This window comes from Thunnus maccoyii, chromosome 12 (assembly GCF_910596095.1).
Source record: "Thunnus maccoyii chromosome 12, fThuMac1.1, whole genome shotgun sequence".
Taxonomy (NCBI): Eukaryota; Metazoa; Chordata; class Actinopteri; order Scombriformes; family Scombridae; genus Thunnus; species Thunnus maccoyii.
Window position 1 is genome coordinate 33,059,139 of NC_056544.1, and position 24,432 is coordinate 33,083,570.

The 24,432-nt window shown below is 42.6% G+C and overlaps 2 protein-coding genes across 9 annotated transcripts in view; both read right to left on the minus strand.

Moving 5' to 3' along the window:
* Positions 1 to 54: 54 nt before the first annotated feature.
* On the minus strand, positions 55 to 8,725 carry LOC121908018 (corticoliberin-1). 3 transcript variants are annotated; one of them, XM_042427670.1, is made up of 4 exons: positions 7,835 to 8,725; positions 5,899 to 6,077; positions 4,280 to 4,340; positions 55 to 1,267 (listed from the first exon to the last, which is right to left on the minus strand). In XM_042427670.1, exon 4 carries the CDS (start codon positions 1,248 to 1,250, stop codon positions 831 to 833), a length of 420 nt encoding a protein of 139 aa, XP_042283604.1. In that variant the 5' UTR covers positions 1,251 to 1,267; positions 4,280 to 4,340; positions 5,899 to 6,077; positions 7,835 to 8,725; the 3' UTR covers positions 55 to 830. The 3 variants fall into 3 exon arrangements, with proteins under 3 accessions (XP_042283604.1, XP_042283602.1, XP_042283603.1); XM_042427668.1 differs by lacking the exon at positions 5,899 to 6,077; XM_042427669.1 differs by lacking the exon at positions 7,835 to 8,725 and having other exon boundaries at positions 5,899 to 6,271.
* Positions 8,726 to 12,935: 4,210 nt separating this feature from the next.
* slc4a2a (solute carrier family 4 member 2a) overlaps positions 12,936 to 24,432 on the minus strand; it is a 38,329-nt gene continuing 26,832 nt past the window's right edge. For all 6 annotated transcript variants that reach the window (XM_042427659.1, XM_042427658.1, XM_042427660.1 and 3 more), the window contains 8 exons: positions 24,063 to 24,257; positions 23,290 to 23,499; positions 19,067 to 19,156; positions 18,813 to 18,979; positions 17,417 to 17,670; positions 17,168 to 17,337; positions 15,299 to 15,472; positions 12,936 to 13,336 (listed from right to left, as the gene is read on the minus strand). In XM_042427659.1, coding sequence (XP_042283593.1) covers positions 13,256 to 13,336; positions 15,299 to 15,472; positions 17,168 to 17,337; positions 17,417 to 17,670; positions 18,813 to 18,979; positions 19,067 to 19,156; positions 23,290 to 23,499; positions 24,063 to 24,257 — 1,341 coding nt within the window. In that variant the 3' untranslated portion in view covers positions 12,936 to 13,255. The remainder of the gene's footprint in view (positions 13,337 to 15,298; positions 15,473 to 17,167; positions 17,338 to 17,416; positions 17,671 to 18,812; positions 18,980 to 19,066; positions 19,157 to 23,289; positions 23,500 to 24,062; positions 24,258 to 24,432) is intronic.

The window sequence follows — 24,432 nt, forward strand, 5'->3', positions numbered from 1 at the left end:
CAACACCAAACTGACACCAGATTTAAAGTCTGGTGGTTTTAATTCAGCTGAAGACGTTTTTCATATTTCGTCTCTACTTCACAACAAGTGTTTCACCAGTGAGTCTAAATCAACTGCATTCACTCTGCAGCTGATCAATAATTTGTGTCAACAGCAGCTTTAAATAGTTTTATTGGAAGTATAAAATGTTCAGGCGGTTCTGCACATGCTCAGATGGTTTTATTACCAACACAGAGTTCAGATATTAGACAGATCCATCAAACTGTCCGTCAGTCCGACTCATCGCTTCTTATTTGATGTTTCAGTCTTCAGACGCTGCAGACGACAAAAACACAAAAACAAACCATCAAATGTGTGAATGTTAATGAAATAAATCTGCTGTCAGTTGGTTTGTTTGTTCCACAGTCTGAATGTTTTTATTAATAAAGAAACGTTGGTGATTCATCTTTAAAACAGACAGAAACACATGAATGAATAATAAAGTAGAAATAAATTAAAGGCATATTTATATATTTACCAACTTTCATTCATTTAATTATTCACATGATTATCTATTTATGTATTGATTACAACTTCTACTCATCAGTTTTACTATTTAAAATATTACATTATTTGTCTCTAATTACTAATATATTTTTAATTGATTGATTGATGAATGACTCGTGTTTCTTCCTCTGTAGCTGCGCGTCATTTAAGATTCAATCAGATTGAATTGAATGTTTGGAGGATCAAACATGAGACTGACGGGATGATTCAGCTGAAGCACGTTAATGATAAAAACACTCGACAGGATGTGAAAAGTTTTTTTGGGTTTTAATCGTCTGGATTCGTCATTTTCCGAAGCTGTCCATCATCTTGCGGTTGCTGTCGGCCTGCTGGGCGACCTGCTCGGCTCGGGCCATCTCCAGAACCTCCCGCAGCAGGTGGAACGTCAGATCCAGAGAGATGGGAGGCTCGTCGGACCGCTTCTCCTTCTCCTCGGCCTCCTCCGCCACCTCCTGCCGCTCCGCCCGGGCCTGCAGGAGGCGCTGCGTGAGCCGCAGCAGAGTCGAGGAAGAGGAGGAGATGGAGCATGAAGAGGAGGAGAGGAGCTCAGGAGCAGCAGCAGCAGCAGAGGAGGAGGAGGATCCACCTCGTCGGGGGAGGAGGAGGAGGAGGCTGGTGGGGGCGCCGGCGGGCCGACTGTCAGCAGAGCGAGGGAGGAAGACAGCGAGCAGAGCCACGAACCACAACAACACATTCAGCTTCATCTCCAGCGCCGGACAGTCTGACGAAAACAAGAAGAAGAAGCTTTAAAACAGTTTATTTATCTCAACGAGACCACAGGAAGTCTTTAAAGGACCAGTTTGTAGGATTTAGTGACATCTAGTGGTGAGACTGCAGATTACAACCAACTGAACAGGTGATTAAACACTAATTAAAACAAAAGTCTGTTCTGCCAGATGACTAGATAACTTCTACTGGATCATTCTGGTGATTTTCTATATTACCGTATTTCCTCTAATAGTGGCCTTTATTTGCCTCAGCAGCCTTTAATGGGAGCAGGCTTCTACTGGAGAGAGGCCTTTATTTCTAATTCCCTCTGTTTGATAAGTATATTTACTCATATTTTAGTATGAAGCCTCCTTGTTTTTTGATCCACTTGCTTTGTTAAATCTTTGTTACTTAGTGTTGTGGAAAATTCAGTCACTTCCCATGTAGCTGCTGCCATCTAGTGGCCCTTTAACATCACTACAAACTACAGCTGACAGACATTAACACCCACAGTGACTGAAACAGGATAATAATCCAGAACAACAAAGTGTTGATTACATTATAATTTAATAAATTCAACATAATTATATTGTTGAATTTATTAAATTAAAGCAGTGGAAATGTACATTATTCTTACCTGGCATGAACATTATATCAGCCTTGTTTATCAGGCCTTTATTATTTACACCCACAACCACTAGAAGAGACCCAGCTTTAACTAACGTCTTTTATTTGAGGAAATATGATATATTCTTATTCTTAACAAGTACCGTGTATATCTGATTAAAAACATGTCAGTGAGTCTCACCGCTGCACTGGGTCACATGATCCTTCATCATGAAGAGTTTGGTCACGTTCGTTTGTTTAGAAACGGCTCCAGAGACTAATAACAGCATCACGTGTTCAGTCTCCAGAGACTAATAACAGCATCACGTGTTCAGTCTCCAGAGACTAATAACAGCATCACGTGTTCAGTCTCAGGAGAGTAGTTCTGTGTACGGCAGACAGACGCCTGCTGCTGCTGCTTGGACTGAAGCTCTTTGGTAAATTTATAATGTCGTACAAAGTTGAAGCACAACAAGCTGGTGAAGCTTCACATCAACAGACCCTGAAGCGTCTGAAGCTGCAACAACTCTTCTATTAATAATGATTAATACATCAGTCAGTCGACAGGTCAGGACTCCTTCAGTCGAGTCCGACAGACTTCTATAGAACTCCCACAACATCTGAAATAAACGCCATGAGACCGATGACGTCTATATCAGCTGATAAGTCTCCATATTTGGCGCAGGTGGGTTGGAACCGGTGCAAAAACGTCCTGAGTACTGATATGGAACCAGATTCTGTCCCGGTGGTCCACAGGCTGCTGGTCCGGACTGGTTTTAATGTGCCGATAGTTTTAACAGGAGGGGGAACAGACTTCGACACCACACCGGACCTCTTTTAGACCGCTAACTGGACATTTTTTACCATCACGTCGGGCATTTTAGTCCCATTTAACGGGTTTAACCCAAACTATGATCTCCTTAACCCTAACCAGACCTCAACCACCGCCTATTATTGTTTTTTAAATGATTTGTTACGGTACAGCACGTTGAAAAATGACATTAAAGGGCTTCGCAGTGCGTTTAAATGTGACGTCATGGAGTCCTGATCGAACTTCCGTATGTGATGAAAATATTTTTATTATTCTGTCATTTGTAATATTTAATTAAATTAAAAAGTAGTGAAATTCTGTACAATGAAAGTTATTATTTGATGTTGTGGTCTGAGCAGACTGGTTGATTAACTGGTGTCACTGGGGAGCGATCGTCTTCCACTGGGGACCAGAGCTGCAACTAACAACTATTATCATGATCCATTAATCTGTCAATTATTATCTAGATTCATTGATTAGTTGTTTTGTCCACAACATAAAGAGATAAACTGCTAGAAAACTAATAAATCAGCAAAGTAAATATAAAATATTTACTTTTTCTCCTACTAGATTAAATATGATAATTATTTAATGTATATGAATATAAATATGATATATAGAAACACTTTTTACATGTGTTCTACAATATAATATAATAAAACTGTAATATTCTGGCACCAATGAAATACTGTAAAATAACAAAATAAAATACAATTCAGCTCATAAAAATACAGCAATGATTAAAATACAGTTTGTAGCTTTTTTAGCTCTATTTTTTGGCTTTTTAATGATAAATAAGGATATTTCCACCTATAAAACAATAACACATTTCCTATAAAAATGTGCTGCTATAATACAAATAATCACAGAAATATACTGTTATAAATTGAATTTATTACATAATCTCATGTAAAGTGTTGTACATTAATCTATATTTAATGTTATTTTACATTAGACGCATAAACTGATTTTTGTATTTTTTCATGTATTGAATGAAAAACTGTAATAATCTGTAAAAATTAAAGTTTTTAATGTATCTTCATTATTTTACTGTAGAAAATATCATCAAACAGACGACGATGGTAGTTATTATTTATTGTTGTTATTATTTTTAATATAAACATTTTTCATTCAGCTTTATGTTATATTAATATTATATTAATTATCTAATGAACATCACATCGGTTTCTATGAGGTAATAATATATATATATATATATATATATATATATTTAAAAACAACACAGTATTTTAAAACAATAAGTAAAAGATAATAAATAAAAGTCACAATTTATCTGTTTTCATAACTTTTTGTCTCATTTTATTGATTGAACTGATTGAACTGATCAGGTAGAAAAGTCTTAATAAAACCTGTATAATTGTTTTTATTATATTATCATATGTAACACTTGGTTCATATAATATTATATATAATATTATTATGTTTGATTATATTTACTTTACATAAATATAAAATATATTTACTGATGTTTAACTGTTAAACTGTCTTATTTATTATATTTATTTATATAAAATGATGATTTCAGATCCTGATGTTACTTTACGTGTTTGAATATAAATTAATATTTAAAAAAGATTCATTTCTTACCTGATCAGTTTGCTGCTCAGTGTCTTCAGTCACATAGAGACAGTCCAGCAGAGAGTCCGCGCTTTATATGTGTGTGTGTGTGTGTGGGGGGGGGGGGGGGGGTGAGGAAGAATAAACATATAGACAGTATGAACAGAGAAACACACAGAACACAGTTTAAATGTTGCAGATAACGTTCAATAAAATACATTAATATATATATATATATACTGTATATATATATATAGAGTACAGAGTTCAGGCGTCTCTGTGTGTGTAGCAGTCAGTGAGGTGCAGCTTCAGGACAGTAAACATCTTTTCTCTGTAAACAGATATTTACACTTTATTTTATTAATACAAATGTGAGACTAAGATTGATATTTGAAATTGACACATGATCGCTCCGTCCTCCTTTCAGTTCGCTGACTTTGGCCACAAATCAGGTTTCCTGAAATCATTCTAATTAGCTCATCTGCTACTCTTCTTCTTCTTCTTTGTCTTCTTCTTCTTCTTCTTTGTCTTCTTCTTCTTCTTCTTTGTCTTCTTCTTCTTCTTCTTCTTCTTTGTCTTCTTCTTCTTCTTCTTCTTCTTCTTTGTCTTCTTCTTCTTCTTCTTTGTCTTCTTCTTCTTCTTCTTTGTCTTCTTCTTCTTCTTCTTTGTCTTCTTCTTCTTCTTCTTCTTCTTTGTCTTCTTCTTCTTCATCGTCTTCTTCTTCTTCTTCTTCGTCTTCTTCTTCTTCTTCTTCTTCTTCGTCTTCTTCTTCTTCTTCTTCTTCTTCTTCTTTGTCTTCTTCTTCTTCTTCTTTGTCTTCTTCTTCTTCTTCTTCATCGTCTTCTTCTTCTTCTTCTTCTTCTTCGTCTTCTTCTTCTTCTTCTTTGTCTTCTTCTTCTTCTTCTTCTTCTTCTTCTTCTTCATCGTCTTCTTCTTCTTCTTCTTCGTCTTCTTCTTCTTCTTCGTCTTCTTCTTCTTCTTTGTCTTCTTCTTCGTCTTCGTCTTCTTCTTCTTCTTCGTCTTCTTCTTCTTCTTCTTCTTCTTCTTCTATGCATTTTGAAACTGGGATGACGGGCTTTTAAATGTAAAACAAACAGTTGAACAAAGACTTAATATGTTTTTCACAGCGTGTCCCAGTCGGGCTTCCGTACCTGCACCTGATTATAACTCAGTGTGAGTATTTTTACCCATTAAATGTTCTTCATCATCAGTTCAGCTGCTCCCTTCAATGTTTTGATAAGAGTCACTGAATATCAGTCTGTCAGGAAACAGAGAACGAAACATATTTCATGAAGTTAAATAAAGTCTTTGTTCATTTCCTCCAGCAGGTTAAAACCTGGAGAGCAAAATGTTCCCTTTCAGAGAAGCTGATGATGAATTCTACTGCACATATCCTGACCTTCATATTTATTATGTATTAATATGACAGACGTATTAATATTAATGTCTACAAACATTCATTCAGTCGTCTGTCATCGTGTCTGTGACTGTTTAACACTGTCCAGAGAGGAAGGTGGGAGAAAATCACCATCATCATCACCATCATCATCATCATCATCCAGGAGATGATGATGATGATGATGGAAATTAACGCCGTGAGAAACAAAATGTTTTTAGATTCATCTCAGTGTTTAAAGTCGATGTTTTACTTTTGTCGAGCAGCTGAGAATCCGAACAGACAGCAGCTGGCCTCCGTGATGCTGAAGGTGACGATGATGATGATGATGTGACCTTTCTCAGCTCGACCGTGACCTTCATCTGCTGCAGGAGAGAAAACACTCAGCAGGACGTCTGCAGACCGGCGACTCGTCTCCAGACGTTTGTTTCACTGAGTTTTCAATAAACAGACACAAAAGAAGAAGAAGAAGAAAAGCTTCACACTCGTCTTCATCTTCATCGTCAGCTGCACGAACCACAACACATCTGATCTCCTGCTGCTCAAACTCCAAAACCACTAAAACCAACATGAATTATGCAGAAAACATTTATTTATTTTTATTTTATTTTATTTTATTTGCACACACATAAGATCCAGATAATAAAAACTGAGAGACGTGAAGAAGAACAAGTGAAGAAGAACAAGTGAAGAAGAACAACCCTCGACCGGATCACTTCCTGTTCTCAGAGCTTTGATCCATGAAGAAATGATCAACACCAGTTTGATCAGAGAGAAGAAGAAGAAAGCGTTTTCATTGCAGAGCTGAACGTCACAATTTTATACTGAATTTGGGAAACAGATAGAAGCTGCTGATATGATGAACACTGCAGAGTAATAACAGAGTTTGAGTTACTGCAGCAGGGGTTGGTGTTGGGGGGGTTGGTGTTGGGGGGTTGGCGTTGGGGGGGTTGGCGTGGGGGGTTGGCGTTGGGGGGGTTGGCGTGGGGGGTTGGTGTTGGGGGGGGTGGCGGTGGGGGGGTTGGCGTTGGGGGTTGGCGTTGGGGGTTGGTGTTGGGGGGTTGGCGTTGGGGGGGGTGGCGTTGGGGGGGTTGGCGTTGGGGGTTGGCGTTGGGGGTTGGTGTTGGGGGGTTGGCGTTGGGGGGGTTGGCGCTGGGGGGGTTGGCGTGGGGGGTTGGCGTTGGGGGGGTTGGCGTGGGGGGTTGGTGTTGGGGGGGTTGGCGTTGGGGGGGTTGGCGCTGGGGGGTTGGCGTTGGGGGGGTTGGCGTGGGGGGTTGGTGTTGGGGGGGTTGGTGTTGGGGGGGATGCCATTCAGTCTTTAATGGAGACATGAAGAGAAATTCTTTAGTAAGTGTTGGGAAAAGTGAACGGGGTTGGTAGCATGTTTATGTTTTTACTAAATGAAAGACAACAGAGACGCTGATGACAAATTTTCTGTCTGTTGTTTTTCATATAAACATATAAACATATAAAAATATAAACATATAAACATATAGATCAGCCTGACTGGATCCTGATCCAGCGCTCTGTGGCTGTAGGGCTGCTAGCTAAGCCTTTCTTCCCGTTAGCTCCCGTTAGCTCCCGTTAGCTCCCGTTAGCTTCATGGATGTATAAGGAGAACTGGATACAGGAAGAGCGCCAGGCTGTGTAATTACAACATCACGTCAAAAAGACTTTTTCCTACAGACTTACATTGTGAAAGAGACGTCTGTAAATCAGCGGATACATTTTTCTGAGCATCACAACCCGCGAAATGACTCGTCTCACTATCAGAATTAAATCCGTTCGGTCCGATCACATTTAAAAGCCTCGAAGAGCCGCATGATTGAATTGTTTTATCCCCATTCAAATTAGCCGAAGGGCTAAACCGGAAGTAGCCGACTCGGCTCCCGTTAGCTCCCATTAGCTCCCATTAGCTCCCGTTAGCTCCCATTAGCTCCCGTTAGCTCCCATTAGCTCCCATTAGCTCCCGTTAGCTCCCATTAGCTACTGTAGCAACCATAGCTAACAGGAAGAAAGGCCTCCAGAACTCTAACGACGGGTTTATTCAGGTAGTTTAGTCACTGCAGCTAAATCGTAGCGTACGCAGATATAAGCAGCGAGTCTTCAGGTTGTGCAACATTCTACATTTATCATAAAGCAACAGGAAGACGTTGGCCACCTAACGAGTTATTATGAGATATAGTTACCGATAGCAACGGGGGAGAAATGCGCCATCCTCTTCCTCTCTTGGTTGACGCGCTTCCTTTGTGTCGTAAATCACGCCTTTATTTTCCCGGCAGACTGAACGTCGTAGTGACAGCGAGGCTCTAAACGCTGATGATGTCATTACTCTACAGCCATCACACTGTGCAATCAACATTTACATCATGATGATAAGTTTAAACCTTAAACGTGACAATTTCCTTTTAAAGTTGTGTAAAGAAAACGAGCTGTCGATGACGTGCGCTCTGGCGTTCCACAGCGTTATATCTGCCGCCATGTTTGGAAGGCGAAGACGATCAACCCGTCGACTTTTAAATGAATCAATATGAGAATTAAATTTGAAGAAGTTAGACAATGATGGTAGACAATAAGGTAAGATCAATATTTCTATAATCAATATTATTTAATGATGTTCCAGACATCAACATTGAGCTCAGACAAACATATGTAATTATATAAATATATGAAGACAGTTATCAGACCAGGCAGGGAGAGAAACCACAACGTCTAGAATTGATCTTTTATCAGAATTCTGTGAAACCTGTTTGTATGTTTAACACGTTTCCTCTTTCTGCCAAATGCAGTTTTCTTTTATTGAGAAAATGTTTCTGTTGTTGTTTTGTTGTTGTTTTGTTGTTTCACCCAACAAACAAATCAAATAAATCTTTCATTTCTTTGTGTAGATGAAGTGACGTTGTTGTTTAAAGCCTTTAAACAGACGTGCTGCATGTGAACGCTGATTGTTTCATAAATTACAATGAAGCTATTTGTGCTGTGTGAGAATGATTGACAGGCATAGCAACAGTAACTAAGGGGCGGGGCTTAATTTTGTTGATTCTTTTGTTCCTCAGAGAAACAGTTTTATTTTCTTATTTGCTCACGTTGTTCTTGTGACGTTTTTTGGACAAACTCTTTTATCATGAAGACGTTGTTGACAGAACGTTGTTGACAGAACGTTGTTGACAGAACGTTCCCACAGCGCTGCTACAACATTCCTGTAATGTTCTATGATGGAAACATGCGGATTAGCAGCGGAGGAAAGTAACTAAGTACATTTACTCCTTTACTGTACTTCAGTACAGTTTTGAGGTACTTGTACTTTACTCGAGTATTTCCGTGTGATGCTACTTCAGCTCCACTTCGTCATGTGTTGATGATGCGAGCGGCTCCCAGAGGATGCTGGGAGATGTGACGGCGAGGCTCTAATGAGTCATCGGCACTGAAACGAGGAAGTGAATGTTTCTTAATGAGGCAGCTGTTTGCGGAGGAAGACGAGCGAGGACATTAGAGTCAGATTCAATCACAAGGATCTGAATTAATTACAAATATAAAAACGATAAATGACATCATCAGTTCTACATGTGAGATCTAGATCTGAAAATAACTGAAGGACCAAAATAAGTCTAAATCATCGGAGCCTCCGTACGAACCTAAACATATAAATAGATTCAGATTCAGGAGACAAACAGACTCGTTTCCTCTTCAGTGTTTCTGAACCGCAGCAACAAAAACCTGAAACGAGTCGACAGTCTGTTTGTTTAAAGGTCGAAGCTGCAGATCTGAATCCATCACAATCGCAACACACATCCGCTTTATTTACTGTGTGTGTTACTGTGTGTGTGTGTGTGTTACTGTGTGTGTGTGTGTTACTGTGTGTGTGTGTGTGTTACTGTGTGTGTGTGTGTGTGTGTGTTACTGTGTGTGTGTGTTACTGTGTGTGTGTGTGTTACTGTGTGTGTGTGTGTGTGTGTGTTACTGTGTGTGTGTGTTACTGTGTGTGTGTGTGTTACTGTGTGTGTGTGTGTGTTACTGTGTGTGTGTGTGTGTGTGTGTTACTGTGTGTGTGTGTGTGTGTGTGTGTTACTCTGTGTGTGTGTGTGTTACTGTGTGTGTGTGTGTGTGTGTTACTGTTTGTGTGTGTTACTGTGTGTGTGTGTGTGTGTTACTCTGTGTGTGTGTGTGTGTGTGTGTGTGTGTGTGTGTGTGTGTGTTACTGTGTGTGTGTGTGTGTGTGTGTGTGTGTGTGTGTTACTGTGTGTGTGTGTGTGTGTTACTCTGTGTGTGTGTGTGTGTGTGTGTGTGTGTGTGTGTGTGTGTGTTACTGTGTGTGTGTGTGTGTTACTGTGTGTTACTGTGTGTGTGTGTGTGTGTGTGTGTGTGTGTGTGTTACTGTGTGTGTGTGTGTGTGTGTGTGTGTGTGTGTGTTACTGTGTGTGTGTGTGTGTGTGTGTGTGTTACTGTGTGTGTGTGTGTGTGTTACTGTGTGTGTGTGTGTGTGTGTGTGTGTGTTACTCTGTGTGTGTGTGTGTGTGTGTGTGTTACTGTGTGTGTGTGTGTGTGTTTGTGTGTGTGTGTTTGTGTGTTACTATGTGTGTGTGTGTGTGTGTGTGTTACTGTGTGTGTGTGTGTTTGTGTGTGTGTGTTTGTGTGTTACTATGTGTGTGTGTGTGTGTGTGTGTGTGTTACTGTGTGTGTGTGTGTGTGTTACTCTGTGTGTGTGTGTGTGTTACTGTGTGTGTGTGTGTTTGTGTGTGTGTGTTTGTGTGTTACTATGTGTGTGTGTGTGTGTGTGTGTTACTGTGTGTGTGTGTGTGTTACTGTGTGTTACTGTGTGTGTGTGTGTGTGTGTGTGTGTGTGTGTGTTACTGTGTGTGTGTGTGTGTGTGTGTGTGTGTGTGTGTTACTGTGTGTGTGTGTGTGTGTGTGTGTGTTACTGTGTGTGTGTGTGTGTGTTACTGTGTGTGTGTGTGTGTGTGTGTGTGTTACTCTGTGTGTGTGTGTGTGTGTGTGTGTTACTGTGTGTGTGTGTGTGTGTTTGTGTGTGTGTGTTTGTGTGTTACTATGTGTGTGTGTGTGTGTGTGTGTGTTACTGTGTGTGTGTGTGTTTGTGTGTGTGTGTTTGTGTGTTACTATGTGTGTGTGTGTGTGTGTGTGTGTTACTGTGTGTGTGTGTGTGTGTTACTCTGTGTGTGTGTGTGTGTTACTGTGTGTGTGTGTGTTTGTGTGTGTGTGTTTGTGTGTTACTATGTGTGTGTGTGTGTTACTGTGTGTGTGTGTGTGTGTGTGTTACTATGTGTGTGTGTGTGTGTGTGTGTGTGTTACTGTGTGTGTGTGTGTGTGTGTGTGTGTGTGTGTTACTGTGTGTGTGTGTGTGTGTTACTATGTGTGTGTGTGTGTGTGTGTGTGTGTGTGTGTGTGTGTGTGTTACTATGTGTGTGTGTGTGTGTGTTACTGTGTGTGTGTGTGTGTGTGTTACTGTGTGTGTGTGTGTGTGTGTTACTATGTGTGTGTGTGTGTGTGTGTGTGTGTGTGTGTGTTTGTGTGTTACTGTGTGTGTGTGTGTGTTTGTGTGTGTGTGTGTTACTGTGTGTGTGTGTGTTACTGTGTGTGTGTGTGTGTGTGTGTGTGTGTGTTACTATGTGTGTGTGTGTGTGTTACTATGTGTGTGTGTGTGTGTGTGTGTTACTGTGTGTGTGTGTGTGTGTGTGTGTGTGTGTGTGTTACTATGTGTGTGTGTGTGTGTGTGTGTGTGTGTGTGTGTGTGTGTTACTGTGTGTGTGTGTGTGTGTGTGTGTGTGTGTGTGTGTGTTACTATGTGTGTGTGTGTGTGTGTGTGTGTGTGTGTGTGTGTGTTACTGTGTGTGTGTGTGTGTGTGTGTGTGTGTGTGTGTGTGTGTTACTATGTGTGTGTGTGTGTGTTACTATGTGTGTGTGTGTGTGTGTGTGTGTGTGTGTGTGTAACATGAGCGCCCTCTGCTGTCCACCAGTCTGCTGTGTGCTGTCTCCATGGTAACCCGTCCTCACACCTGCACACTAGGTGATGACTGACAGGGATTATTTCTGTTTGAGTGTATATGTTGTTTTCTGCTGATTCTGCCTTTACGTTACTGTGTTTTTATATGTAAAAGTTGATGTATGTACTTTGTATGTTGAGATGACAACATGGCTGGTTGTAATGTGTTAAGAGCATCACGTTATCTGTAGCTTTGCTAGCTCAGTTTTAGCGTTGTGGGTGATCCTCATAGACTGTATAAAATATGGACGTAGTTGCCGTGACGTCACTCGTTGGTTTCTGAAGAGCGGTTTTGAAGCTCAAAGTGAGCCGCTCCGGCCGTCGCCATCTTGGCAGTGCGTGACTCTGCCTAACTCCCAGCCAATCAAAAATGGGCAAAGAGGCGGGGCCGAACGGCTGAAACAAGCCACCTAGCGGCTGGCGGACCTGTCACTCAAAGCAGCCATGTCCTTCATTATGCAGAACTTTACAGCTTAATAAAATTTAAACAGGTGAGTTATAAAAACATTCACCCCCCGTACAGTTGTCATGAAAGAGGAAATTAGCTTTAGAGACCAAAACCGTTGTTTGTACCAGGCTGTAAACATGTTTATTTCTGCTGTAAAGTTGGTATTTTAACATGGGGGTCTATGGGGATTGACTCGCTTTTGGAGCCTCAAGTGGTCATTCAAGGAACTGCAGTTTTTGGCACTTCCTGTTGGCTTCTGGAGGTTTCCGCTTGGTAATCCTCCTGCTGGTGTAGCTTGCTAACCAGCAGCGAGTTCAATCGTTTCTGTTTGTGTTTTTTCTGCAGCTTGTTACCATGACACCATAACACCCCTCTGCTGTTACCAGAATAAATGGTGACAGTGTTCACCTCATTCATCACACAAGACAAAAGAGAGTTCAGTGCTGCCACATGAGCACACGCTGGTTTGCTGTAAATTTCACTTTTTAACACTTTTCCCACCAGTGAAAGTTGGCAGCTCAGTTAGTACATTATACACTCAGGTGCGTAGGGGACGTTGAAGTTAGCCTTCTTATCATGCAGGTGCTACCCCGCTGTTAAAGTTAAATAAAAGGGATAAATAGCACGTTGTTGTCAGACAGTTAGCTTTTACACACACAGTACAGGAACCAGGCAGCTCTCAGCTGAGCTGAGTGTAAAATAACACAGCAGAAGTTCTTCAGATGATTTAAAGGTTTGAGCATCGCTGTCGCTGTCATCAAACTCTTCAGTTTTGTCGCCCAAATACGTTTTTGTATTAAAGTTTTATGAGTGCAAGATATGTCAGTGAAAAAATAAGATAAAGTTAAAGATATAATTTGCATTTAATGATAGACAGACAAACATACAGTCAAGATGTAGCGACACAGAAAAGATATTTTTCAGTTAGTGTGATCTTTAAAACAAACTGCTTCATACAGACGGACTCGACAGCCGGAGTTCATTCATTCATCACACAGAAACAAACCCGCTCCCCAAAACACAACACACAAGCACAGATTTATAAAAACATGATTCCAGAAGCGTTTGCAGTCTCCGCCCAGCGCTGCTACAGGATACGTGTCAGATCTGCTAATGAAGGAGGAGGAAGTGGACCGGCTCAGCCAATCACAACACTGGGCTGGGTCACACGGGCATCTGCAGCTGGGAGTACTCGTCCTGCCCCTCCTTCTCCTCCAGGTGAGGCTCCGCGTCGTCAGCATCCAGCTGCGGGGAGGTCAGAGGTCAATGTGTTTGACATGAACTGCTGTCGTTTTCTTTAAAGGATCAGTCTGCTGATTTTCTATATTTGTCTTCCAAACCAACAATGAATTGATCTACTGACCAGTATTGTGTGTGTATCAAAGCTGATATATCTGATTAAAAACATGTCAGTGAGTCTCACCGCTGCACTGGGTCACATGATCCTTCATCATGAAGAGTTTGGTCACATTAGTTTGTTTAGAAACGGCTCCAGAGACTAATAACAGCATCACGTTTTCAGTCTCAGGAGAGTAGTTCTGTGTACGGCAGACAGACACCTGCTGCTGCTTGGACTGAAGCTCTTTGGTAAATTTATAATGTCTGACATGTATCACAACCTCTGGACTTTATACTGAAGTTCTTTGAGAAATTTACTATGTAGTACATTTGTGAAAAAACTTCAAAGATCTGCCTTACACAGAACTACTCTCTGGAGACTGAAAATGTGCAGCGGTGTGACTCACTGACGTGTTTTTAATCAGATATATCAGCTTTGATACACACACGGTACTGGTTAGTAGATCAGTTCATTGTTGGTTTGGATCCAAACATGAAGACAAAGATAGAAAATCAGCAGATTGATCCTTTAAGTTTGGATAATGTTTATATATTTGTGTATTGTGCTCATATCCTTGTTTTTGTGCGGCTGTGTTTGTATTTATTTAAATCTCATTGCTGGAAATCTACTGGGACGCTAATGATGGGTGTATATATAATCTGATTTTTTGTTTTTTTGTTGATTAATGTGTCTGAATAATCCCATGAGGGAGGGGTCATGTAAATGGTCAGACATGGAAATGAAGTGATTCATTCATTCATGGACTAGTACAATCAACCAGCATAAGGTCTGATATCACAGCTGCTGCACAGCTTCTTAAGATGGAACATAATAGCTGCGAGCGCGCTGCTCACTCCCTCCAGGAAAATGTGAGTTTGTGATCGCACCAATTAACGCAAATCAAAGAAATCTCCACAATATTTATGAGCTGCAGTTTAGTTAAATTACAGCAACTTTTCTGCATGAAACGTCTGAATCAGCAGCTGTTTGTGGTTTGGACCAATCGTGGCGTTTGGTGTGGCGGCAACTGACAACAAATCTCACCTGCCAACAAACACGATGCCATAGACGAGCAAAACTATTCCCAAATGTTCCCAAATGTTCCCAGACGTTCCCAAATGTTCCCAAATGTTCCCAGATGTTCCCAAATGTTCCCAAATGTTCCCAGATGTTCCCAAATGTTCCCAGATGTTCCCAAATGTTCCCAGATGTTCCCAAATGTTCCCAAATGTTCCCAGATGTTCCCAAATGTTCCCAAATGTTCCCAGATGTTCCCAAATGTTCCCAAATGTTCCCAGATGTTCCCAAATGTTCCCAGATGTTCCCAAATGTTCCCACATGTTCCCAAATGTTCCAAAATGTTCCCAAATGTTCCCAGATGTTCCCAAATGTTCCCAGATGTTCCCAAATGTTCCCAGATGAGGTTTGATTCAGTGAGTCAGGAGACATAATCTGCCTCAAACATAAACATCCAACTAGATTTATTTTAATAACATTATTGATGATTTTATTTGCTGCTGATGTTGAGCTGAAAGTTTATTTAATAAAGGTTATAAATGGAACTCAAGTACAGTATTTTCTGTTTATAGAACGTTGAGTCCTCATGGTTCTCATGTTCAGCTGAAATATAGTTGTTTCTGTGATCTGCAGGAAGTCGTTACATACGACTCTTCACTGGTACCAGTTTAAATAAATCACATTATTTTCCCAGTTCCTGTAATTTTACCACAAAAAGAGCAAATAAAACATCACAAATTTTATCGCAATCTGTGTGACATTCTGGCGGTAATAATCACAGTGAGTCCTGGAGGGAGCGACTCTGTATAATGAATGAATGAGTGAATATCAGTGTAAATGTGGTGACTCACACTCTGCAGCTCTCTCCAGGTGAACAGACGCGGCAGCAGCAGCTTCCTCACAGGGATGGTCAGCAGCAGCATGAAGGGAAATGCCAGCGCCGCTGCCGTCGCCATGACAACCCACAGGAGAGACAGACAGGTCAGCTGGACGAGCGTGAAAAGATGCATCCTTAAAGTCCGCACCTGTGAGACAGGAGAGACAGGTGAGACAGGTGAGACGCATACAGACAGGTGAGACAGGTGAGACGCATACAGACAGGTGAGACAGGTGAGACGCATACAGACAGGTGAGACAGGAGAGACAGGTGAGACGCATACAGACAGGTGAGACAGGTGAGACGCATACAGACAGGTGAGACAGGTGAGACAGGTGAGACGCATACAGACAGGTGAGACGCAGGCAGACAGGTGAGACAGGTGAGACGCATACAGACAGGTGAGACAGGTGAGACAGGTGAGACAGGTGAGACGCATACAGACAGGTGAGACGCAGGCAGACAGGTGAGACAGGTGAGACGCAGACAGACAGGTGAGACAGGTGAGACGCAGACAGACAGGTGAGACGCAGGCAGACAGGTGAGACAGGTGAGACGCAGACAGACAGGTGAGACACAGGCAGACAGGAGAGACGCAGACAGACAGGTGAGACACAGGCAGACAGGTGAGACAGGTGAGACGCATACAGACAGGTGAGACAGGTGAGACACAGACAGACAGGTGAGACAGGTGAGACACAGACAGACAGGTGAGATGCAGACAGACAGGTGAGACAGGTGAGACGCATACAGACAGGTGAGACACAGGCAGACAGGTGAGACGCAGACAGACAGGTGAGACAGGTGAGACGCATACAGACAGGTGAGACACAGGCAGACAGGAGAGACGCAGACAGACAGGTGAGACAGGTGAGACGCAGACAGACAGGTGAGACACAGGCAGACAGGAGAGACGCAGACAGACAGGTGAGACGCAGGCAGACAGGTGAGACAGGTGAGACACAGGCGGACAGGTGAGACAGGTGAGACGCATACAGACAGGTGAGACAGGTGAGACGCAGACAGACAGGTGAGACAGGTGAGACACAGACAGACAGGTGAGATGCAGGCAGACAGGTGAGACACAGACAGACAGGTGAGACACAGACAGACAGGTGAGACACAGACAGACTGGTGAGACAGGTGAGATGCAGACAGACAGGTGAGACGCAGACAGACAGGTGAGACAGGTGAGACGCAGACAGACAGGAGAGACAGGTGAGACGCAGACAGACAGGTGAGATGCAGGCAGACAGGTGAGACGCAGACAGACAGGTGAGACAGGTGAGACGCAGACAGACAGGAGAGACAGGTGAGATGCAGACAGACAGGAGAGACACAGACAGACAGGTGAGACACAGACAGACAGGTGAGACACAGACAGACAGGAGAGACACAGACAGACAGGTGAGACAGGTGAGACACAGACAGACAGGAGAGACACAGACAGACAGGTGAGACACAGACAGACAGGTGAGACAGGTGAGACACAGACAGACAGGTGAGATGCAGACAGACAGGAGAGACACAGACAGACAGGTGAGACAGGTGAGACACAGACAGACAGGTGAGATGCAGACAGACAGGAGAGACACAGACAGACAGGTGAGACACAGACAGACAGGTGAGACAGGTGAGACACAGACAGACAGGTGAGATGCAGACAGACAGGAGAGACACAGACAGACAGGTGAGACACAGACAGACAGGTGAGACAGGTGAGACACAGACAGACAGGTGAGACACAGACAGACAGGTGAGACACAGACAGACAGGAGAGACACAGACAGACAGGTGAGAAGCAGACAGACAGGTGAGACACAGGGGAGTGGGCGGGGCTAACCTTGCGGACGTAGGTGTGGTCAGGGTGGTACTTCGGGGGCATCAGCAGCAGGATGAGCCGTTCAGTCAGCTGGATCCCGTTCAGTGACATCACTCCCATGTAAAGGAAGATCCCAAACAGCACCGCCAGAGGGATCTGACGCAGAACCTCCCCGATCACCATGGACAGACCTGCAGACAGCAGGGTTAGCTGATAGCTGCTAGTAGTAGTAGTAGTAGTAGTAGTAGTACTCTGCACTGTCAGTCATACCCACTAAAACAGCCACCAGGAAGCCCGTCACCCTCTGCTCCTTGACCTCCTGGATGCGAGGCTTGTCTCCGGGGGCGACCGCTTTGCTCATGACAGTGAGGGCGTTGGTGTGGGTGACGGAGCGAACTGTGGCGGCCGATAACCAGGGCAAACCAAACAACGCCGAGACTCCGCCCACCACCACAATGATGAGGAGGTCCAGGTGAAAACCAGTTCCCTTCACCAGCATCCTCTCCTTCTTACTGACGATCAGCCTGACGAACCACAACACAGATACTTTACTGCAGTAAAAGTACCAATACAGCAGTGTAAAAATACTGCATTACAAGTAAAAGTCCTGCATGAAAAACCTATTGTAGTAAAAGTACATAAGTATTATGAGCTTGATGTAGTTAAAATATTGCAGTAAAAGTACATAAGTATTATGAGCTTGATGTAGTTAAAGTATTGTAGTAAAAGTACATAAGTATTATGAGCTTGATGTAGTTAAAGTATTGCAGTAAAAGTACATAAGTATTATGAGCTTGATGTAGTTAAAGTATTGCAGTAAAAGTACATAAGTATTATGAGCTTGATGTAGTTAAAGTATTGCAGTAAAAGTAGTGGTTTGGTCCCTCTGACTGATATATTATTATATATGACATCATTAGATTATTAATAGTGAAGCATCAGTGTTAGAGCAGCATGTTACTGTTGTAGCTGCTGGAGGTGGAGCTAGTTTACACTACTTTATATACAGTTAGCTAGTTTAGTCCAGTGGTTCCCAACCTAGGGGTCGGGCCCCTCCAAAGGGTCAGCAGATAAATCTGAGGGGTGGTGAGATGATTAATGGGAGAGGAAAGAAGAAAAAACAAAGTTCTGATACACAAATCTGTTTTCAGTTTTTGGACTTTTTCTCTAATCTTTGATTTTTGCTGAAATATTGGATCATTTGAACATTTATTGAAATGAAAGCATGTGAGAAGTTTAGAGGGAAAAATCACTATTTGGTGGAGCTGTTAACAACTCATAGACATGTGAAATGTGACCCCGACTACACACTGCTTTTTGTAAGACGTCAAAAGACAAAAAGGTTGGAAACCACTGGTTTCATCTTTAACAATGTGTTGTATTTTAAAAGCTTGTTATATTATCCATTGTGTCAAATCTTCATCTGAAAAGTAACTAAAGCTGTCAAATAAATGTAGTGGAGTAGAAAGTACAATATTTCCCTCTGACATGTAGAAAGTAGCATCACATGGAAATACTCAAGTAAAGTACAAATACCTCTAACTGTACTAACGTGCGGTACTTAAGTACTTAGTTACTTTCCACCTCTGCATGTGTACAGAGCTTGGATACTTTAATTCTGTGGTTAATTATTTTATTATTTATTTTTATTAATAAAGAGTTGTACGCTGTGATCTGGGACTCCATGAAGATGAGGATGAAGACGAGGATGGCCGGCAGGATGCTGGCAGCCATCATCCAAACAGGAAACTGTCCGTCTGACCCCAGGGGGGAAATTAACCAACCACGCTTCTCTGGAGTCGATACCGAGAAGCCACTGGGCACGCTCAGTTTCTATCAGCCAATAGGAAGAGAGGGTCATTCAAACATCAGAAGCAGAATCTTTTATTCGTGTGAGAGTCTCTGTACGAGCGGTCTGACCTGGGTGTAGGTGTCCTTCACACTGTAGTCCACCAGCACCATGATGAGGATGGCGATCGGGACCCCAAAGTCTCCGATGATTCTACGAAGCTGAAATACACAAAACACCCGATTATTGATCGGTAATCTGGTTTGAAACTGCGCACACAAGGATGGAAAATATCCATAAAGGTGAAGCTACATTTTGATACAAAATGTTGATTCCAGCGATGCTCTGACAGGGTGTTAAACTAAGGATCATGGGAGCTGTATTTGTTGTTGTTATTGTTTTTATATATATTTCTTTGTACATAACAAAAGAATGATTGTCACATAGAAGCCCACCATGAGGGTACCTGTATACCTGGAAACATATACCTGTCCCTGTACCTGTACTTGTGTGTACCTGTACTTGTGTGTACCTGTACTTGTGTGTACATATACTTGTGTGTACCAGTACTTGTGTCTACCTGTACTCACCTGTACTTGTGTGTACCTGTACTCGTGTCTACCTGTACACACCTGTACTTGTGTCTACCTGTACTTGTGTCTACCTGTACTTGTGTCTACTTGTACTTGTGTCTACCTATACACACCTGCACTTGTGTGTACCTGTACTTGTGTGTACCTATACTTGTGTGTACCTGTACTTGTGTGTACCTATACTTGTGTGTACCTGTACTTGTGTCAACCTGTACACACCTGTACTTGTGTCTACCTGTACTTGCATCTATCTGTACACACCTGCACTTGTGGGTACCTGTACTTGTGTGTACCTGTACTTGCGTCTACTTGTACTTGCATCTACCTGTACACACCTGCACTTGTGTGTACCTGTACTTGTGTGTACCTGTACTTGTGTGTACCTGTACTTGTGTCTACCTGTACTTGCGTCTACTTGTACTTGTGTCTACCTGTACACACCTGCACTTGTGTGTACCTGTACTTGTGTGTACCTGTACTTGTGTGTACCTGTACTTGTGTGTACCTGTACTTGCGTCTACCTGTACTTGTGTCTACCTGTACTTGCGTCTACTTGTACTTGTGTCTACCTGTACACACCTGCGCTTGTGTGTACCTGTACTTGTGTGTACCTGTACTTGTGTCTACCTGTACTTGTGTGTACCTGTACTTGAGTGTACCTGTACTTGTGTGTACCTATACTTGTGTCTACCTGTACTTGTGTCTACCTGTACACATCTGTACTTGTGTGTACCTGTACTTGCGTCTACCTGTACTTGTGTGTACCTATACTTGTGTGTACCTGTACTTGTGTCTACCTGTACACATCTGTACTTGTGTGTACCTGTACTTGCGTCTACCTGTACTTGTGTCTACCTGTACACACCTGTACCTGTGTCTACCTGTACTTGCGTCTACCTGTACTTGTGTCTACCTGTACACATCTGTACTTGTGTGTACCTGTACTTGCGTCTACCTGTACTTGTGTCTACTTGTACTTGTGTCTACCTGTACACACCTGTACCTGTGTCTACCTGTACTTGCGTCTACTTGTACTTGCGTCTACCTGTACACACCTGCACTTGTGTGTACCTGTACTTGTGTGTACCTGTACTTGTGTGTACCTGTACTTGCATCTACCTGTACTTGCGTCTACCTGTACTTGTGTCTACTTGTACTTGTGTCTACCTGTACACACCTGCGCTTGTGTGTACCTGTACTTGTGTGTACCTGTACTTGTGTCTACCTGTACTTGTGTGTACCTGTACTTGAGTGTACCTGTACTTGTGTGTACCTATACTTGTGTCTACCTGTACTTGTGTCTACCTGTACACATCTGTACTTGTGTGTACCTGTACTTGCGTCTACCTGTACTTGTGTCTACCTGTACACACCTGTACCTGTGTCTACCTGTACTTGCGTCTACCTGTACTTATGTCTACCTGTACACATCTGTACTTGTGTGTACCTGTACTTGCGTCTACCTGTACTTGTGTCTACTTGTACACACCTGTACTTGCGTCTACCTGTACTTGTGTGTACCTATACTTGTGTGTACCTGTACTTGTGTCTACCTGTACACATCTGTACTTGTGTGTACCTGTACTTGCGTCTACCTGTACTTGTGTCTACCTGTACACACCTGTACCTGTGTCTACCTGTACTTGCGTCTACCTGTACTTGTGTCTACCTGTACACATCTGTACTTGTGTGTACCTGTACTTGCGTCTACCTGTACTTGTGTCTACTTGTACTTGTGTCTACCTGTACACACCTGTACCTGTGTCTACCTGTACTTGCGTCTACTTGTACTTGCGTCTACCTGTACACACCTGCACTTGTGTGTACCTGTACTTGTGTGTACCTGTACTTGCATCTACCTGTACTTGCGTCTACCTGTACTTGTGTCTACTTGTACTTGTGTCTACCTGTACACACCTGCGCTTGTGTGTACCTGTACTTGTGTGTACCTGTACTTGTGTCTACCTGTACTTGTGTGTACCTGTACTTGAGTGTACCTGTACTTGTGTGTACCTATACTTGTGTCTACCTGTACTTGTGTCTACCTGTACACATCTGTACTTGTGTGTACCTGTACTTGCGTCTACCTGTACTTGTGTGTACCTATACTTGTGTGTACCTGTACTTGTGTCTACCTGTACTTGTGTCTACCTGTACACACCTGTACCTGTGTCTACCTGTACTTGCGTCTACCTGTACTTGTGTCTACCTGTACACATCTGTACTTGTGTGTACCTGTACTTGCGTCTACCTGTACTTGTGTCTACTTGTACTTGTGTCTACCTGTACACACCTGTACCTGTGTCTACCTGTACTTGCGTCTACTTGTACTTGCGTCTACCTGTACACACCTGCACTTGTGTGTACCTGTACTTGTGTCTACCTGTACTTGTGTTTACCTGTACTCGTGTTTACCTGTACTCGTGTGTGCCTGTACTTGTGTGTACCTGTACTTGTGTGTACCTGTACTTGTGTCTACCTGTACTTGTGTTTACCTGTACACATCTGTACTTGTGTGTGCCTGTACTTATGTGTACCTGTGCTCGTGTAAACCTGTACTTGTGTCTACCTATACTTGTGTCTACCTGTACTTGTGTCTACCTGTACTTGTGTCTACCTGTACTTGTGTCTCCCTGTACTCGTGTTTACCTGTACTCGTGTGTGCCTGTACTTGTGTGTACCTGTACTTGTGTGTACCTGTACTTGTGTACCTGTACTTGTGTGTACCTGTACTTGTTTACCTGTACTCGTGTGTACCTGTACTTGTGTGTACCTATACTTGTGTGTACCTGTACTTGTGTGTACCTGTACTTGTGTGTACCTGTACTTGTGTACCTGTACTTGTGTACCTGTACTTGTGTGTACCTATACTTGTGTCTACCTGTACTTGTGTCTACCTGTACACATCTGTACTTGTGTGTACCTGTACTTGCGTCTACCTGTACTTGTGTGTACCTATACTTGTGTGTACCTGTACTTGTGTCTACCTGTACACATCTGTACTTGTGTGTACCTGTACTTGCGTCTACCTGTACTTGTGTCTACCTGTACACACCTGTACCTGTGTCTACCTGTACTTGCGTCTACCTGTACTTGTGTCTACCTGTACACATCTGTACTTGTGTGTACCTGTACTTGCGTCTACCTGTACTTGTGTCTACTTGTACTTGTGTCTACCTGTACACACCTGTACCTGTGTCTACCTGTACTTGCGTCTACTTGTACTTGCGTCTACCTGTACACACCTGCACTTGTGTGTACCTGTACTTGTGTCTACCTGTACTTGTGTTTACCTGTACTCGTGTTTACCTGTACTCGTGTGTGCCTGTACTTGTGTGTACCTGTACTTGTGTGTACCTGTACTTGTGTCTACCTGTACTTGTGTTTACCTGTACACATCTGTACTTGTGTGTACCTGTACTTGTGTGTACCTGTACTTGTGTCTACCTGTACTTGTGTTTACCTGTACACATCTGTACTTGTGTGTGCCTGTACTTATGTGTACCTGTGCTCGTGTGTACCTGTACTTGTGTCTACCTATACTTGTGTGTACCTGTACTTGTGTCTACCTGTACTTGTGTCTCCCTGTACTCGTGTTTACCTGTACTCGTGTGTGCCTGTACTTGTGTGTACCTGTACTTGTGTGTACCTGTACTTGTGTGTACCTGTACTTGTTTACCTGTACTCGTGTGTACCTGTACTTGTGTGTACCTATACTTGTGTGTACCTGTACTTGTGTACCTGTACTTGTGTGTACTGACCCTGCCGGGGAAGAAGGAGCTGTTCTTGAATTTGCGCAGGTAGAAAGCGATGAAGTATGTTCCCGCCATGAGCACGAAAGACAGAAGCGCTGTGTTAGGCTCTCCAACAACCTTCCCAGAACTACCGGTGGCCATGGTGTAGTTGCATAGAGACGGAGATACTGTGTTGTTTCCATGGTAACAATTTTGGAGAGGATGCTCCTGAAAGATCTAGAGAATACCAACACAAACAGCCTTCACATATTTTGATGGTGTTTACAGAAACTGGTGATGATGCATGATGTAAGTGCTGCAGGTTCCTGAAACATAAATGAACATTCACTGCACTGTGTATTTCTCTGAGAGTCTTGTATTCATTACATCTTTACAGAGAGTAAAGATAATGCCCATTGCAATTTCCCAAAACCTATATCATGTTTATTATCATATGTGACATACAAACACATGAAATTTGAGAAGCTGGAATCTGTGAAATTTTGGCTTTTTTGTTGGAAAAAGGACTGAAAATATGAAATGATTATCAAAAATAGTTGCTGATTAATTTTCTGTCAATCAATTAATTGATCATCTCCACATATTTAAATAATTTTGACATTCAAACGTCACATGATCGAGATGAAAGACACCTGTCAAAACAATCTTACACAATCTTTTTTTACAAATCAAACAGAAAATTATTCTGAGATTACATTTATGTATAAATCCAAGAACTCATTCATCAGGCTCCAGCTCAGCTTGTCCCTCAGTCTCTCACCTGTGACTTCTGACCTCACCTTGATCAGTTTTGCGAAGGTCTCGTAGATGAAAATTAGGGAGATGAGGAAGGAAAAGATCTCCTGAGTGAAACGGGAGACGAAGCGGACCAGGATGCTTCCCTCGAAGGCCACAGTGAGGAGAACGATGAGCACTAGCCAGAAACCGATCCACACGCGTCCCGTCAGGTACTCGATGCCATTGTCTTTACAGAACTACACGCAAACAAGCAGCAGGCAGGTTTGAGGGGGAGTCAAACAGAGAGAACAGTGATTAAATCCTCAAAGACCGCTGAGAAAAATGTCCATTCAGAGAATACTAGAAGATAGAGACTGTAGAGGAATGTAGAACAGAGAGAAAAGTTCTTGTGTGTTCTGTGGATTTCTGACA